We start from the raw sequence: 19,791 nt of genomic DNA, 5'->3' as shown, positions 1-19,791 counted from the left end.
TAATCTAATTCATATTACATCAATCAGTGCTGTCTGTGCCCATGTCCAACTAAGAAAATAAATAAATATATAATGAAGCCGATGTAAATCATTCAGGTTGGTGTATTATTAATGTGATATTCCTTCATGCGTATTTAAGGTAAAATCAATAGGCAATTGTTCTCTCATCAGCCTTGATTAATAACAGCCCCTCTCTTTTGGTCATACTGTAGATGAGTGACTTTTAAGGATCAGTCTGTTCCAGTCAAGCTGTAACTTCATTGTGTCAAATGTTGACTGGTTCTCAGGAACGAGGCATTGAAAACAGTCGGACAATGTCTTCTTAGTTTCTATTATGAAACTGGCACATTATGTGAGCCAGTTCTTCTCATGTTGCTACTGAACTGAACATTTGTGAAAGATCAAGCAATGTACTGTATGCATTGCTTCAGCCAAGTTATCCAGTTTGATTGACAACATATTATATTGTCCGGTTTCGTACCAATTTTTATAACAATTATTGACTTTAACATGGTAACGATATGAGAATGAAAATATATTATTGTGTTCTGTCACTCGATATAACCCATGAATGAAATTGGTTTGTTGACATGATCTTATAAAAGTAAGACTGAAAACATAATTCAATGTTTCTCATTAGTACATGTATAAAATGTACAGTAAGTATACTTCACAGTATTTATGTATAAAAAGTAATACAAAAAATATATATTTAAATTTCCTGAATATTGGAAGAATCACTTTCAGTTATTATGCTGCAACATGGTCTAAGATTAAGTTATAAAAACATATCAACTGAAATAACTTCATTATTTTAAAAGCATCGTCTGCAACTCAATACCTGGAAAGGACACCTGTTTTCAAACATGGTATGTATAACAAATGATGCCAAGTCACTTTATCTTCAGATCTGCAAATAGTATCTGTGTGTTGTTTTTTCATTGCAATGATTGTAAAAGGTATGTTATTGCCTGTTGACCTGGTCACCCTCAGAGCACTTGAAGGAAAATACTTGGGATTTACATTGGGTTTTACCCGGTGAAGCATTGGATCATAATTGTATAAAATTGACATTAAATATAATATACTTCTTCATATCTAAATGCAATTTCAAGGTCTTACTACATATCACTGCCATTCACAAATGTAAGCCTTTCACAAATGTACGTTCAACTGTACGTCGCCCTAGATAAGAGTGTCTGCCAAATGCCATTAATGTAACGTTAATGTAATGTAAGCCTTTTCCCCCTGTATCATATACAGTATAAGAGAATTCTGAGGTATGGGGCACTACTATTCACGTGATAAACATTCAAACTTTTGCAACAAAATGAACTTTTCTTGTGGGGTCCACATTGGCAATCAGTTTATGACTGTTATTGTCATAAACATGGTCTCAAAACATATTCCCTGGTATATGCGTTGGCAAGGACAAACTCTAACTGACACAAAAGCAGTGCCACAGCAGTAAATTGATAAGATGAATAGAGAACGCACAGGCATTCTGTATGTTTTGACACGTGGAAAATAGTCCATTGCCCATGCCCATGCCAGGTTGATCAATGCCAAATTCTTTTTATTTCATTCCAAACTCATTATGGATGCCTTTGAAATGCAGACTTCAAGGGAATTGCCTGTGACAAATGAAAATTTATCTGAGTGAAAAATAAGGGGTTTTTTTTCATTGTTTTTTCCATTGTTTATTTTATTCATTTTTCTCGTTTTTACAATACCCTCGCTTTATTGACAGACTTGGGCTGCATGATTTATATGGTTGCTCTGAAGACTGTAGCTCTTTCTGAAAATCTCTTTAAAAACGTTTACATTCAATACAGGTAGTGTTTAGTTGCCTCAAACCTCATTACTGATGAAGAGTGGATTATGTATCGTTTCTTATTACAGCCAACAGGCACCACTCATCGCCAAACTGTTTGCTGTTATAGAATACGTTGCAAGGGTTCATGATATCGATATTGCTTCACAATGTAAGTAAATACATAAACCTATTCTGTCATATCCAAAGTACACAGCTTCATAGGGAAAGACAATCAATACAAATCAGCTTGACAATTAATAACGGACTATGATTATCTGTTTCATTTGCTTTCTAATGCTTTGTTCAATTCATAACCTGTTAACATGAGAGACCATGCAACTCCAGGTGTAGTAACACACGAGTCGAGAGGGTCAGGGTTTTTTTTCACCTTGTATCGCCAGCTTGTTGATGTTCTTTATCGTGAACAAAAATGGCCATAGTAAGAAGAAGAAAAAAAAAAGTCTTGTCATGTACATCTTGTTATGAACTATAAGTATGTGTGTACTTTCGTGAGCCTTTTGGAGGAGATTCAGCAGTTGGCAGATACTCACTGCTAACCAGCTGCCCAACACTGAGGGCAGATGAGGAAGAGGAGCTGGAGGAGGAGGAAGAGGGCTGACGCATGGGACTCTGGGACAGAGAGGCCTGGCCGTGTGGCAGGTGCAGGAGGCTGGCCTGGGAGGATGCCGGGCCTGTCTGTCCTTGCTGTGCCTGAGGCAGCTGTGGACCCACACAGACACAGGCAACAGGGTTACGATGGCCGCCATTTTAACAACGATGGCTGCCATTTTAGCAATGATGGCTGCCATTTTAACAACAACATCAACATACTTACCTGATTTACACTGAATGCAGCTTATTGAAAATGTACAATGTTTGTGTATCAGAATCAGAGGGATTTCGGTATTCCCTTCTGGAAGCCTTTAGTACATTGAGTGGGAAGGTACAGCTGCCTCATTACTTCAGTACAATAGGTTGCAGCAACAAACACCCTCAAACCACAACACTGTTGAAACGCCATTGGCTGTGGCAATTAGAACCAATTTTCAACCAATGAGCTTTAATTATTGTACAGCTACACAATGTTTTGGAGTGTTTGAAACCTGAATTTAAGGACTATAAACACAAGCAGAGGGCGAGTTAATATGTCAGTGAGCCTTTTTCAACGATTAGAAGGGATTTACAAAGATCTTGTAACAAAAATATGACCTAATGTACCTTTACTAATCCTTTTACCAAAATGTGTTATTTTCATGTGGAAAGGTCTGAGACAGGCATTATAAAGCATTGATTATTATAATGTACAGCAATACCATGTGTGGTATGTTACCTTTATAAACGAATATAAAAAAAAGAACTTGTGTTAACATAATGGGGTTATTTAGTTTTGTTTTTAAAATACATTTTGATGGGTATTTATAAATGCAATTTGTGATAAATGTTGAATTCAGAAGCAGCAATGCAAAGGTGTAATTTGTAATTTGTGTAAAAATTTTAATATTTTTTGTCTGTGTTGCTATCAGTTATTTCAATTATGTGTGTATGTGTAACTGTCATTTCCTTGAAGAGTTACAAAGGACAGTTGAAGGAAACATCAGCACACATCAACAGAATGGATGAAGAAAACCTCTTATTCTGTGTGTGGGGCAGCTCACTGCCATTAATTTCTCCACACGATCTGAGCTTGCCGTCACACAGTGAGCCAAAGTGTCTTTTTGACTTATCTTTAGAGGCGGGGATGGCGCTCAGCCCCAGAAGAAACATTTTGGCGACAGTGTGCATCTATGTATGAAGAGCGCTTTTCCGTTTATAAACCTTGTACTTCAGTCTTTTAAAACGAGCATTACATAAGAGACATGACTTTTGCATTATTAAGAGCCCTTTGATTCCAATGTGATGAACTCTGAGACTTGGGGATCGCTAATGCTTTGCTAATGCATCTCAGCAGGGATTCTGGGTAATGCTCTGTAAGTAAAATGGCGGCTATGTTAGCGTTGCACACTCGGTATCTGAAATGTGTACCTCAAACAATTTCCCTTCCCCCAAGTTAGCCTGCCATTGTTTACACTAATTACTGGGTGATTTTAGTGGAGGGCTTTAGGATAGTATTATTCACCAGTGGGCATTCCGAGCTGAGAAGACATCCAGGTAGAAAATAATTCATAGCTCAGTACTACGCGTTCCGCCATCTATTGCGCCGTGTTTCAGATGTAAGACAATGCGTTTTCATGTATTATGCGCAAATAAATTGCACCTACAAGATCAAGCTGATACGCTCTCACTGTAAAATGATGGGTGGATCTTTTTGAAAAAGTAAGTTGGCTTTCTTTCCCCCCTTCACCATTAATTATATTTTCTTCGGTGAGTGTTTGTTTGGGTGGCAGGGGATGTCAACAGTGTTGCTTGCGCTGTCAAAACTCTTGACAGGCTGGAGGAATCATCTGGCATTGCAGGGAATCTTCCTGACTGCTGTGCATGAAAAAAATATATCATAAATTATAAAAATGACAGATTTGCAAGCTGCTTTGAACTGCGGGCAAATTATGATTATTCGTTCTTTGTCTTCTTCATAGTTAACGCGGGAACTCCGTTCAAGAATGCGATCTAAACGTAGGCCTGGTGTCGTGTAAACCAATACTAAATTGCCCTTGAACATTGTGTGCCATTGTAGAAAAGGAGAATTTGCTGCACACAGCAGGCTTGTAACTTATTCTTCAGCAAATGTGTGAATAGAAAGATTAAAGCTGACATCACAAATAATTATATAGCATTGTTGCACTGTTTTTTGTTCACCTTTTTAACCCATCTCTCTATGTGTTTGTTTTGTGTTGCTTCTTGAAAGAATAGGAAAATGTTGCCCGTTAAAAATCTCTTTTTTTAACCTCATGGTTAAATTTTTGATTACATAACCTATTTCTTGTTTTGTTTACAATATATTCACAATAATTAATTTCAACGTTTCCCTTGAAGCCCACAGCTGCATAATGAATGGCTTGAGCAGAACAAAAGTCGTTTTCTAATGTCCTTACACTAGCCGTTACACTAAAACGTGCTTTCCGGGAGTTTAGTAGCATTCGACAAATGGCCTACTTAGATAAAGGTTACACAACTGTGCCATGCTGCATTAGAGCACCAAAGACTGAGAGGTTCATGTTTCTTAAAATTTGTGATTATGGGGGGGGTTTGTGGGAGTAAAGAGACAGAAGGGGTGGGGGGCACGTTTGGGTTTTTAAGTGCGCTGATGAAAAGCACTGTTTTTTACTATGCACTGCGGGGGTTCAGTGGAGTGCCTGCAGCTCTGTCTGAGAGAGGTTCTGACAGGTGCTTTACACTGAGAGAGGGAGAGTGTGTGTGTGTATGAGAGAGAGAGAGAGAGAGAGAGAGAGATGCACGAGACTCACAAGCCTCCTCCTTATTTCCAGCCTACGCTTTATATAAGGGGGGGGGGGCACTTGGAGAAAAAGAGAGTATCTTATCAGCATGTTGACAGATTTCAGAGCATGTAATCTCACTGTGTCTTTTCTTTTTTTGTGCATGTTTCTGTAATCTTAACTGTCCGTGTCAAGACTGTAATTTGGAACAGATTTATTGAAAATGGCTGTTTCTAAACAATGCGATGGAATTTTCAGTCCGGTTATGATTTCGCAAAAAGAAAAAATGTTGGACTTGTGTTTACAAGCTGATGGTGACTGGATGGCAGGGACTGATAAGCTGAGTTAAATAAAGTTATGAAGAAAGAATACAGAATATGAATAAGCCTTTCAACATTGTAACCATATACACTCAGTGAGCACTTTATTAGGTATTTATAATAATTATGTTTTAGACTTTTTAAGTGTTCTGCTGCTATAGCCTATCCACTTAGAGGTTTGATGTGTTGTGTGTTCAGAGATGCTCTGCTGCGTGGTTATCTGCATTACTGTCACCTTCCTGTCAGCTTTGGCCAGTCTGACCCTTCTCCTCTGACCATTAAAACGCATTTCTGCCCATAGAACTGCTGCTCACTGGATGATTTTTAGTTTTTCGCATTCGCATTCTCTGCAAACTCGAGAGATTGTTGTGCATAAAAATCCCAGGAGATCAGCAGTTCCTGAAATACTCAAACCACCCTGTCTGGCACCAACAATAATTCCATGGTCAAAGGCACTTAAATGACATTTCTCCCCCATTCTGACATTTGGTCTGAAAAACAGCTGAATCTCTTGACCACATCTACAAGCTTTTATGTAATTATTTGCTGGCACATGATTGGGCGATTAAATATTTGCAATAACAAGCTGGTATACAGGTCTACCCAATAAAGTGATTACTGAGTGCAAGGTTTATATTTTAAACAGACTTTATGTGTGCATAAATTCTGTGAGAATTTAGTGTGCCTTTGACTGCGGTTACCATATTGCATTCGGAGGTTTGTGTGGAGTTCCGTATAAATGTGTGCGGTGTGTGTGTGTGTGTCTGTGAGAGCATGCATGACCACACATATTTTTTGTGTATTCATGTGCGTGCACATGTGCTAGTATGCATGTCTGTATGTGTGTATCTACCTGTTGTCCTGGTTTGATAGGTGACAGTGTAATTCCCTGGGTGTTGATGACTGGCAGGATCTGGTTGCCAATAACGGTGGCAATTATCTGGCCTTGGGCATTGGTCAGAAGCTGCGGCATGATTGGCTGGACCTGCAGCCCTGGAGTCCCGGTCCCTGATTGGCTTGCGGGCCCAGCAGAGTTTGGCATCAGCGGGATTGTTCCAATGATCTGCAGTACAGAAGAGGGGAGAGAGAGAGAGAGAGAGTACACTCAATACACATTCATAGCATAAACAGTACAAATGTCCACACTCAAAAGATATTAATCCAAAATACAATATCACAGATAACAGCCATTTCAACAATAGCGACCTATTCAAATGAGCTTAAAGTTAAAAAGAAAGTACTCCTCTTCTACCATTGCCTGAAACTGAACTGAAAAGTGGCATTGGGGAGTTATGGATATGTGCAATAGGAGAAGGGTCGGTTTGCTCCTGCGACCAACTTCCGTCTCGCCAAGGCCCCAAGGCGTGCGTCAACTGGGACCCAGCAAAGGTCAGTCCCGAATACCTGTCTGTGTGCTGGTGCAGACCAGTGACCGAATCATCCATTGACAGGGCGCGGGAAAGGGGGTGGAGGTGGAGTGGTTGGGTGGGGGGTGCTGATAATGGGACGGTCAAGAGTCCCCCCTCCCCCGTGCCCTCTCATCACTAATTCAGTAACCGGGATCCCTTGGGTGGGGAGGGGGGTCCTCACCCTCCCTCCCACCCCCCCCCCCCACCTCATCTCTTCTCCTCCTCTGTAATAAGGAAGCGGAGATCAAAGTGTGCAATCTCAGAATGTCGCCGAGGCCTTTTAGTGGGGAGCTGAGAGGTACTGGAGCTAGAGCCAGCTAGAGCCAACATGGCTGCTGGGGGGGGTAGGGGGGTTGGTGACATAGTGCCTCTTGACAATGATGAGGGTTAATGCCATCTAGAGACTCTTCCTTTGATACGGACTGTTGCTGCTTCAGAGATTATTATCGATACATACCGCGCTACGAGGCCTTGAAAGCGCGTGGAATGCCATTACGCTACAAATCCAGGATTTTGTACTTTCACACCGCACAAAGAGGGAGATGGGACTAAGCTGAAAAGTACTGTGAGGTGTTAAACAACCGGATGCAGACACGAGCGTGCATGTTCAAGCGCATATACGTATACAAATAAAAAGACAATTTGAAATACAGCGTCGTAAACAAATGACCATTAGTCAGCTTTGTTTGTTGTTTAATAATAGCAGTACCATGTCTGAGCACTTACAGAAAGATGCTCAGGACATAAATAACCCAACATAGTGTTATTGCACTGATGCTATGCTAGGTGGTGCTAAGAACATAGGATTTGCAGCAGCAATGAGTTTACTTTTTGTTGAATATACAGAGCAATTGCATTTTCTATTACACCATCTCCTGTGAATTTATGTTGTGGTATTTAAGCTAATAATGTAAAATAATGTTATTACTGCTAACTTTACTCCATGGTTGTGATCAATATTCATTTTGGATTTCTTTGTTTTTATGAAGATTACACAGTACATTCAGTTTGCATGATCTCACATGAGACAAACAAATACATGGTTCATACAACAGTGTTTTTGAAATCTGACAGTTGTAATTGTGGATCATTTATGCATTTTAATTCAAAGCTATTAGTGTATTTTGTGCATTATCAAAATTCTCTTTATTGCCAAATGAGTGCTATTCATACTTGCAGATATTGATGGCCACAACCAATTATTTATAATTCATTATAATGAATCAAATAACTAAAATAAAGGCCAGTTCCATTGATAGATGTTTTATTTTCCCCAGTAGGTAACTTTGTCGTGTGGCAGTTTCATTAAAGCCTGTAGTGCACTGTAAGACATTTTTGTTATACAAATATGACAGACGGTTAAGATAAATTATACCAAAATGTTAACAGTACACATAAGCTGGGGACTTAGTACTTAAGTGAAAATGTTTGAAATGAGATAAAATTTTATTGTCTATTGTTTATTTGTCCTGGGATTATTTTGAGAGGAGTTGTGTCATGTATAATGTGGAGGGAAGACAATAAAAAGAGCAATAGCACAAAAGATGCTCATGAGGAAGGTCGTGGAACAGGGTGTTGCTATGCACTCTGTATGAGGGACTATGTGACAGTGACTGAACATGTTCCACAAAATCCACGAGACAAATAAAAATATCGCAAAGAGGAGTGATGTCATCGTACTGCCATACAACCAATTCAAGACGTTTTCTTACTGGACATAATGAAAGTGGAAATTCATAGTTATGGGCAATCAATTGTTTGGATTCACATCTGGCAGGCACTCAAGACAGCAAACGTTTAAGGTGAAGTACATTTGCAGCAAATATTCAATTAAAACATATTATAACTGCCAAATAATTTACTTTTGTTCTCTTGGCATCTTCCCCATCAGCAGCCATTTTTGTTCACCACACACTGTTCATTAACATTAGCTAACGTTCGTGGTGAACAGAAAAAAGTTGGAATATGCTGGCTAACGTTAGCTAACGTTTGTCGTCTTGAACGCACTTCTGTTCTGTGCAATTTGTTTTTTTTCTCTTTCATGTACAATTATTGTGGCATGACTCACGTGGCTAAACAATTATGGGTACAACAAACAAGTAAACTGTGTGGGGAAACCTATATAATTTCAGGTGATAAGGTGTTTTTCTTTGGAAAAAATATTATGTGATTAAATTTCTCTTATTATATTTCTTATTATATTCTTATTATAACAAAGGCTACAGTATCAGTTGTGGTTTCCTTCTATTCTATTATTTTAAATACATCCAGCAGTCCTAACATTTCATCTACATGCCTCGGCAAAGAACAGTGTTAGTAACACATGCAGACCTGTATACTATAATTTGACAGCAAGCATTTCAAACTGATATGCAAGCAACCTCAACCAAAAATAACTATTTATTAATTTATTTATTATTTTCCCTTCTGTAGATAATTTACCATAAATATATATCTATGTTAAATTTGTTAAGATTTTCAGCAAATATCACACTTTGTTTGATGCCAAACAGCCACCACAGATGGGGGTCTATCTAAAGGCTATTGTCATAACATATGAGTGGAAGCCAACTATACTGTCTTGGAAATTAAATGTAATGTAACATAACGTAATGTAATGTAATGTAACGTAACGTAACGTAACGTAACGTAACGTAACGTAACGTAACGTAACGTAACGAAACGTAATGTAATGATCTGTAATGTAATGTAATGTAATGTAATGATCTGTAATGTAATGTAATGTAATGTAATGTAATGATCTGCTGATTTGTTGCTGATGACTCTGTCTTGCCGCACTGCAAGGCTGTCGTACTCAAAGACACAGCTCCACAGTGCACGGCCTTATTCTGCGTAGGCCACCATCGTTGCAAGGAATTAGTTATGGGTTTTTAACACTGAAAAGCTTTGTGTAAATAATGCCACATCATTTTGCTTTTGTATTTCGTTGATCTCTTATGCAAATATAGTAACATACATATTTTGACCTGATGCAAATGTTTTAGATCTTTTTGTGCATCTAATCCATATTTTTCCAGTGCAGTACAGAATGACAAAAACTCTTTGCACTTTATTCAAATGAGATTTGATGCCCAAAATCAGGGACCACCAAATCACTGGTGACCCCTGAGGACTGCAGGTTTTCCACCCTGCCATTACCTCGAAGTCAGGTGTGGAGACAATCGGTAGAATTAATTGTTCAGCTAATTACCAGGGAGAAAAGAAAACCAGGGCCAGATTTAGATTTGTGATCCAGATTTGATGGTAGGTGCCTTAAATAATATATTCAGGTCGAGAAAATCGAATAAAAATAAGGAAAATAAATCTTTAAAACATTCTGACCGCTATTAAAAAATTCAGGGAACCTGTCATAAAGTTTAAAGTGAATGAGTCGATGTAACGGGGGTAGCCTGGCTTGCTCTGCTAGTCCCTTTCCTCAAATCCGCAGGATATCCTCAGTCACGTTACAACAGTGGTCCTCACTCCTGGTCCCTGTGAGCCACAGGGTGTGCTGGTTTTTGTTTTCACCTTAATATTAGCAACCAATTCAGACCCAAGAAACTAAGTGAGTTCAGCTAACTGTGTAATTAACTGCTTTAATTGATCAATCAATTGCTGAGTAACAACTAAAACCGGCACACTCTGCGGCTCTTCAGGACCAGGAGTGAGGAACTCTGCATTACGGTAAACCGGGAGCTGTCAGAAACGGCTGCTCTGCCCGTGGAAGTCACCGCGGAGGGTACCGTTTGCAAACGGCCGCTTGCAGCCCCTTCTGTGCCGCTATCTCGCCGCTGCTGCTAATTTGAGCTGATTTCCCAGGCCCCCGCGGCCTACCTCCCCCCTGCTCCTGGCTCTTTGACATAATGAGGAGGGATGACTGGAAAAAAGGCAGGTCGGCGATTTGTAATTCATCCCCGACACGGCTCATTTGCTTACGTTGCTCCGCATTAAGAAAGAGATAATTTATCTCTCTCTCAGTCGGTGTCACTTCCCCGACTTCCCCTGCCACTTAGCATATTTTATTGCGCCGACTGACGCTCATGTCTCCCGACACCCGCTTTGCATGCCCGCATAGCGAAGTACCGCTCCGCTCAATTATTCATCCTCGAAGAACTTAAGTGGCTGCGCTACAACGGCGTTAAAAAGCAGGGCCCCGTCACTTCCTCTATGTCCCTCGATGGAACAGTGGTCCCTTTTCTTTGACATGCCTTTGCGTGTCACTTTCGTTCTCTTACATTTCATTTCTCGGTACTTCCTTTCATCCAGGTCAACAATTATTACAACTTTACATGCAATGAAATGCATTATCCATTTATACAAGAGTAGGTGAATTGTAACTGTTGAGGGTCGGCCATTTTCTCAATTGTAGAAAAACAAGCTGGGTGTCTTGGTCGCGTAGCCTGTTGAGCTGTGCCGACATGTGCATTGTGAACTGCCATGTCAGTGGTTTGAATCAGGCCACACAACCTTTGTCTCTTGTCTCACTACATTGTGCTGTCCAATAAAAAACGGAAAAGTCCTAAGGAATATCTTCAAATTAAAGCACAGTGTCTTCATGGATTTGACCTGCCGGTCTGGGAGTTTTCACCAGCTTCCCACTGCTTCTTGCCACACGTCGAGCTCTGCCTTCTCCCTCTCCGTCTTCGTAATCCTTTTCCTCACCATCAGAACTCTTCGTCCTTTTTTTATATTATGTTACAGTCTGAATTCTCCCGATTTCTCATTTCTTTCCACAAACCAGAACTCATTAAGAATATTCTGCTTTGGTTTCCATAAGAATGTCACCGCTGTTCTCCGGGCTTGACAATCTGTGGTGCTAGTCATGGTCACCAGGCAATTTTCTTCGCCCGTTTTCCTTCCTTTATCTTTATTTTTGAAGGGGAATGGACACACATACCAGAGAGAATGCCAAATCCAGTATCAAAGTGCTCTGCCTCTGAACTTTGTTTTTTTATATATTATTTTGAAATGGAAGCAAAAGAAAGTATTCACTGTACTGTTCTTTAGAATCTGAGGATAAAAATAATTTTTGTTCTCTGTAGGGGACATGAGTCTCCTGCCATAATCTCAAGAACCATATATTGCTGCTGTTCTGAAATCCACACTACAAGTTCACTAAACTGATACATATATTTTCAAAAATCTTTTCAAATCATTGTGTAAAAACAATCATTAAAATCTGTTAATCGTACAGTATGTGGTAAATTGTATTTGCAGTGGGTGTTGAAGTTTCTCCTGCACAGAAGATTTAATGAGGCGGTGTAGCTGTCTGGAGGTTGTGGAACAGGCAGTTCTTGGACTGACAGTGTCTCCTCTGTAGGGCCCAGGTGGCTTCAAAGGAAAGCATGGGGTGAGGGAGATAAATGGCCTTGCACAATGTGGATTCAGAGGGATTTCAGGGGGGAAGTGTGACGGCGTGACACCGGGGGGTTAAAGGGGCGCTCTGCTGCACCGTACTTTGTGAGGGCGGCTTGACTTCTTGTGTCCCCACTGAAGGAACCCTCCACCTCCCTTTCCCTCTACACCTCCCCCTCTCCGGCGTTCCAACAGTCCCCTTTTACAGGGAAGACCGAGTCCAGAAGTCACTCGGCTACAAATGATAATAGCCGCAGCGGAGGCTTATACAGGTGAGGAGAAAAGAGAGAACGGATGAAGAAATATTTCCTTTGATATATGTGTATCTCTTCTCTTCTGCTCCTGAATGCCCTGACTCCAGCATTCAGCGCGGGCTGCCAACTGAGTCAAACAGTGTGGTTCTTTTGTGAAGCAGACAATGGCCTACTGGGTATTGAACAGAGGTTATCAAATAGATTTGTTTTCACAGCGCGACTTGCAAGAAATGCGGCCTTATCGACCTTCTGTTGGGAAAAAAAGACTTGATAAAAGTAATTAGTGGACAAATGTTAAGGCTGCAATTTGAAGGCCTGATATAAACACAGGTCTTTGCCATACCCACTGTGCACGCTCTTGACAAAGAGCATACGTTTCGCAAAGCTTTGGCTATATTATACAATGTGACAAGAGACTAAAATTGTGGAATTTACATTTAATTAAAGAACATTTTTCTATAATCTAGTGGGCTGTTGTTGTCTTTCTATGTAGCATTCAGAAAAGGTGAGATGGCCTTCCATTGTGAATAAATGCATTGGACTACAATGCAACTGTACAAGGCAGGTTTATTTTATTTTTTCCCTACCAGGGTACCTACATCTCCCTGTTTACCTACAAACTCGATAGTATCTAGCATCGTTTCAAGTATGGTCTTGAAAACCCCCAGCGTTTCTGTCTCTACTACATGACCTGACAAGCTATTCCACACAGCGACTACTGTCTGTCTGAAGAAATGCTTCCTGATGTCTGTGTCTTAGCAATTCTGTGCCATTGTAGGACTAGTTTCCTAAACGGATGCCGTGTGCTTGTGCTACAGCAGGCAGAGATCCATGGCACTTCCTGGGATCTGCAGCGGAAGTGTTTGGAGATTGGACGATGAGGACACTGAACGAAAATCCTCTTCAGCTGGCAAAAGAGCTAAACATGCTTCATTCTCAAGTACTTATTCATGAACCGACATTGACTGCTTTCCTTCTCTCTGAGCCGTACCAGTCAACGCGTTGGCCGAACCTCTCTCTCCCGCTATTTCCAAAAACAAAAGGCAAAATGTGCACATTTCATATTTCTCTCTTTGACTAATTCAGGTTGTGAATAGGACAGCATCAGCGAGGAGGGTTAGGAGGAGAGCAAACTTAAGTGCCTATTCTTGGGATGAAGTGGTGAATCGCCCTTGGCTTGCGAGTGATGATCTTTAACATGTTCCGCTGTTGGGTTCTCAGGACAGAGTGGTGCGGTTACAAAGCTGTAATTGAGGAGTATTCATTCTGAATTAGTCTGGTCACAGGGGGAGCTAAACTGTAATACAGCTGTGGCAATGGGAAATGTACCACACAACCGTGCTGACATTCATAGAACTGCTGTAAAATCCAGGTATGCTATCTTGACCAATTGAAAATTGTGCTGTAAGCTGGTCATAAAGCTGGTCTAGCTGGTCAAACCATGTCATAGCTCAAGTCAAGCTCAAGCTTAAGCTCAAGTTGGGAGCTGGTCAAGCTGGTCAAGGTCGAGTTGGTCAAGCTGGTTTGAACTGCATTACAACCAGCTAAACCATGTCGAGCTAGGAGCTGGTCTGAACTCGTCAAACAGCTTAACCATGTCGAGCAAGGAGCTGGTCTGAAATCATCAACTAGCCACCAGCTGTTTCAAAGCCTAGCTTGAGCTGTTTTTTTCATCAGGAAGCGCTTTGGGTTTTTGAAGCTTTGGTCTGCATTCAAGTACTGCCGCACTTTGGTCCTGGGAACAATGTGACACACAAAGCGTGCGGCACAATGCTATCTTTGTCTTTGGCTTTTTCTTGAAAAAGCCTGGAGGTGCTTGTCGGTCATTCGGTCAGGTCTCGTTCATTTATGCATTCGCTGGTATAGAGAGCGTGGGGGGGGGGGGGGGGAGGGGGTGATGCTCCCATTTCCAAAGACCCCCAGACGGAATAATGCGGCCCCCATAATGAGGTGGGGAGCAAAGGCTTTAGCTGTAGGCTTTGACCGTTTCGGTGACCTGATTATGTCAGGGAGCGTCAGCCGCCGAGACGAGTACAAAAGCAGAGAGCATCCCATCAAATCCGTCTCCCTCGCGATGAGTCCCAGGCGCTGCAGGCACCTCCTGAGCGCAGGCATCCATCGGGCCTCATTAGCGGTGTTTAGCATCAAGGCGCTAGCGCGGCTAACCACACGCGCGCACGGTGGTGGAGGCTCGTCACGGCTCCGCCACCTCCGACCACCTCGCTCTGCCCCGCCGGCGAGACGCACCGACGGCGACCGAGACCAAAACGGTCCTGCCCGCGCCTATGCCTTTCCGCGACAACATTCCTGTCCCCACCCAACCTCCCTCCTGTCCAAGGGATTCTCTCTTTTTTTTTACGCTGCATATTAACAAGCGCAAACCCCAAGCGATTCGCCGCCGATACGTTTCCCATTCAATTACACCCGCGTGCCTGACTTGAGCTGTGATTAATACGGTCGTACCAAATGTACAAGAACCCTCCCCACCCCCCCCACCATTTCTGCCTTCCTCCTTTTCTGTTTCAGCGAGGATTTTAGTGCTCCCTCATTTCCCGGCAATGTTTTGACACATCCAAACAAAACAAATGAGTAGACGCTGCTTGAGTTCGGTGCCGCTCTCAATAGGCAGTCCTTCGGGATTTCAAAATGCACAAAACATTTTTTTCTTTCATTGTTGTCATTGATGTGCATTATCCATGAGTACCACACTCGTGCACAGCGCAAGCACTCCGACTGTAGTGTTTACAAGTAATTGGCTCTGGATTGTCTTGGAGGTGTTTGCGAAGAATTGTACAGAAAAAATGCAAATCCAAAATTGAAGCCTTTAAAAGTTTCAATGAAAAATACATGCGTACAAATTTAAGAGCTACCCTGGATTACTCAAACTCATCTTTCAATATGTAATACATCTAAAACACATATTGGCAGCAGTTACAGGATGACATCACTTTTTAATCTGTAAAATCACTGGGCTTCAACAAAACGGCCACACCCTGCCGATTTTGGTATACTTCCGTACACTATATTACTAAGATAATGACATTACATTGAATGCTAATTTCATTTCATCAGATTAAAACCTGTCACTCTAATTATATTTCCATTGCAAAAAGTAATTCACATCCGTCAATGAACAAACACAAAATAATGGCAGAAAACCATGGGTATAGTCCAGTTTGACATATACTTCATACAAAAGTACACTTAGAAACAAACACAACACACACACACAAACACGCACACGCACACGCACACACACAAGGTCCTTCTACAAAGGCAAGCCGAAGCAATTTCTTACACCATTATTTGAGGCTTGTTATGAGAAAGAAACTGTCTTGATGAAAACTGTGATGAAACAAGGGTTAAGGTAAATAGCACAGGGGTTGGCGTAGAGGGCACATTGTCTATACAATCTTCCTTTAATATGTGCTGTGTGCACCTGCGATAAGATGATTCATTAGATAGGGCCCCGCTCTGACAAGCATCATCGTTCAAGCCTCTGGCTACTGATGGAACAATTCTACACCCACCCCGTAAATATGACAAGGTCAGCGTTTTACTCAGACGCACGGAGTTAAGAGGAAGTGGGCTTTGCTTATTCCTGTGAAGCTTAACATGTGGCGGTGTAACCCGCACAGTGCAAGTCCTCATGCAAATCACACACTATGCCAAGAAAAGCACAAGACGAGCACCTGCATGTCATTTCCAAATAAATAAATAAATAAATGTGTGCGCATTCTGGATATCGGTCAGCTGTACTGCCAGAGTAGTCTTTTTTTCATTGGCGATAGACTGGCCCCTTTTTTTCCTCTTCGGGTGTGCATAACATGTGTCTTGATATGCGGTCTGCGAAGTGGACCATGAACAGACGCACCCCAGGAAAACAAAGTGCTTGCTCTCAGCACTGGTCACAAGTATCTCTGAACTGACAATGTCCTTTTCCGCTCATGAAACTCGAAGACATGTGTAGTTTGACACGGTGCCAAAGTCACATTACTAATAATAAAAATAACAATAATAGTATAATAATAATGTATCATTTAGCAGACGCTTTGTTGATCAGACTAAGCAGTTACAATTCCCCTTGCAGCAATGTGATGTTAAGGGCCTTACTCAAGGGCCCAACAGCTATGCAGGCTTTATCATGGCTACACCAGGGCTTGAGCCACCAACCTTCCGGGTCCTAGTCATTTACCTTAGCCACTAGAAAGTATACAGCAATAATAATAATTGTAATATTAAATAATCATAATCATAATCATCATCAAATTATTATTATTATTATTTATATTCACTTAACTTGCCATGCTTCATTATAAAATAAAGGCAAGCATGAATAGACTTGAAAACCTGAAAGGGGTGGGAGGACGACACGACACAATGTCAAACACTCCCTCCCACACAGAGGCAACAAACGGCTGACATCGGCAGACCGGTCACTCTGGTGCTCTCTCACCTGTCCCTGTGCGTTGGTGACCAGCTGTCCAGAGGCCCCCTGCAGGCCCGGGAGGGCGTTCCCGAAGGCTGGGGAGCCGGCGATGGAGCTCATAGCCGCCGCCGCTGCGGCCGCCGCTGCCGCCTGGCTGGCCAGCGGGTTCATCTGCAAGAGAGGGGTAACACCGTGAGCCACCCGGAACAGCTCCGGCATGTTCCCTGTGTTTACAGCCGTGTCACCAAACGCTGGACACCCGGAACAGCTCCGGCATGTTCCACCAGACGCAGGACACCCGGAACAGCTCCGGCATGTTCCACCAGACGCAGGATACCCGGAACAGCTCCGGCATGTTCCCTGTGTTTACAGCCGTTTCACCAGACGCAGGATACCCGGAACAGCTCCGGCATGTTCCCTGTGTTTACAGCCGTTTCACCAGACGCTGGACACCCGGAACAGCTTCGTCATTTCCCCTGTGTCAGTTCCCAGCCGTCCACCAGACACACGATCCCCGGAACAGCTATCTCTCCCCACCAACCTCGACTGGTTAAAAGATTTGGTCACATTCAGCCCTCGTCTAAAATCCAGCTATGACCATCTTGAAATTACACGGTATGTATTTCCAATGCTCACCCTTTAATTGCTTTGAAGCACGTCCCTTTGAGGCAGTAACTTTGAGCTGCTCTGAACACTTTTTTTGGTCTGGCAAAAAAGATTTGGAAAAGCCAATGCAACAGTAACCTGAGTCACCCCTGGCTGTTATACTCCCATTATAATCCTGCACAAGGCCCATTGTGTCTCCACTGCAGGTTCCAGGAAGGAAAGGAAAAGGAAGTGATTGTAAGGTTTGACAAGGAGTCACTAATTTGGCTTTTTTACTTTCAATCGTTTTCTTTAGCCTGAACTTGGTCATGAGTCACAACACAAGTGGGACACGCACTGGAGAGGAATATAACGTCTGGAGACTTTATAGAACGATTGTTAGGCGTGTGTGTGAACCCTTAAAAGAGATGAAACCATCCTTTAAGGCCTTTGTTTTCCACCCAAGTTTCCCTGGGAGACCCCGCTGCTGTCCGGCGCAAGGCTCGGGGGGCCCTGGTGAAAAAGTGGCCTGTTTACAACTTTAAGTGTTCCCCAGGCCCCTTGGGGGGTCTCTGAGGCCCGGTGGCATTTTAGAGGGGACACTCGACCCAGACCAACCACCTTTAACAATGGAGGGAACCCAAACAGCAATGCATCACTGTAACTTGTTCTGTCATCTTCACAAACCGCTCTGACTAAGAACTATGGGCCATTCCACTGCTACTTTTTTGAGATGAACTGGGAGGTGCTCTCTCCGTACCTCCCTGTTCCATCTTTATCTCAGCAGCCTGACTTTCCATTCCGTTTCATTTCCATGGACTCCAAAGTGGGTATGATGTGTATGCTGGAATCTGGCTTTTGTTCTGGGACAGCCCATGCAGCAAAGAGAGTGCACAAAGATTACATACATAATTCAAGCTAACCACCTCTTCTGAATGATTTTTTGCAGCTTTTGCTCTAGTTATAATGCTTAATTACATTACTATATGTTTCTGTAGGTTACATTACTGTAGGTTACTGTAGGTTAAATTACAGTATGTTACTGTAGGTTACATTACTGTAGGTTACTGTAGGTTACATTACTGTAGGTTACTGCAGGTTACATTACTGTAGGATCGTCATGTCGTTTCTTATTAAAACCTGTAGGTAGAGACGTAAAGAGAATGGTTGTATAGCACATCCATGTTCAAATGTTCTAAAATGTTATTGCATTTAATTCAATAATACTATGACAATAAAAATAAAAGCATAAAAAATAATAATATATGTGCATAAAACCGCATTAGGTTACACATAATATTTAACAGAGAAATAAGGATTTGAGTTTCAGATAAAGATTTGATTACCTTAGTATTGCTTGACAACTAACCTTCACCAAAGAAATCCTTCTAACCTTCTCGAAAGGTCTGAAACATACTCTCATTCCCGGCTATAACTCCACTGGGGTTTCAGATTTGTCTGATTGAGACTATTCAGACGCTACACATTTTTTAATAATAATCTATGACCATATTTTTTCGCTGTTTCTGAAATCAAATGGAAAAAAATGTCATTGAGAGATCAATACTTTTTCATTGACAGTAAAGGTTAAGCACATTAAGAACGACAATGCATTCCTCTTTTAAAATCTTATTTTATGTTAGCGGCCTTAAATTGGCCAAGATTGATGCCCCGTCTGGCGTGGAAGTCGGCTGCGTGGGCTTTCAGTGCAGAGAACAAAGAGGGAACCATCAACACAAGCAGCGCTATTCTTTATTAAATCTCTTTCTAGCATTTGTCCTTCTCAAGAGTCAAATGGCAAACTGCAATATCATGAACTCCCACTAATGTCCCAAAGAACTGCTCCTATTTCAATATTACGGTGATTCTAAATCACAAAGTTCTGGTGAAGGTTAGAGGCTGAGAGTAGCTGCAAATAATGCATTTAAACTCTGTTTATTGAATATATGAGGAAGCGTGAGCAAGTCAGACATGTTGCGCAGAGAGAGTACTGGATTTTAACAGTGGAAATTTAAACCCAGCTGAGTACTAGCACAGCAAAGACAGATGTGTCCATATCAGTGCTGGTATTTAAATGACTCAAACAGATCCCGCAAAGTACAGCAGGGGCATACAATAGGGCCAACATCTGTTGGGATTCAATACCAATACCTAATTATCTAATTAGCCCAACCAGTCATTTAAACTGACATTGAGCCAGAGCTGCATAATAATAAATGTGAGAATATTTTACCGTGGTCTGATATAGGAGT

General features: G+C 41.8%; 1 protein-coding gene across 1 annotated transcript in view; it reads right to left on the bottom strand.

Moving 5' to 3' along the window:
- The window catches only part of pou6f2 (POU class 6 homeobox 2), a 138,089-nt gene that overhangs the window by 8,021 nt on the left and 110,277 nt on the right, over positions 1-19,791 (bottom strand). Inside the window, exons 6-8 of the mRNA XM_061238972.1 lie at positions 16,982-17,125; positions 6,361-6,570; positions 2,368-2,536 (exon numbers count right to left, since the gene is read on the bottom strand). Of these exons, the coding sequence (XP_061094956.1) occupies positions 2,368-2,536; positions 6,361-6,570; positions 16,982-17,125 (523 nt within the window). The remainder of the gene's footprint in view (positions 1-2,367; positions 2,537-6,360; positions 6,571-16,981; positions 17,126-19,791) is intronic.

This window comes from Conger conger, chromosome 4, assembly GCF_963514075.1.
Source record: "Conger conger chromosome 4, fConCon1.1, whole genome shotgun sequence".
NCBI lineage: Eukaryota > Metazoa > Chordata > Actinopteri > Anguilliformes > Congridae > Conger > Conger conger.
The sequence above is the reverse complement of the archived record's forward strand: the minus strand, read 5'-3'. Positions and strand labels throughout refer to the sequence as shown.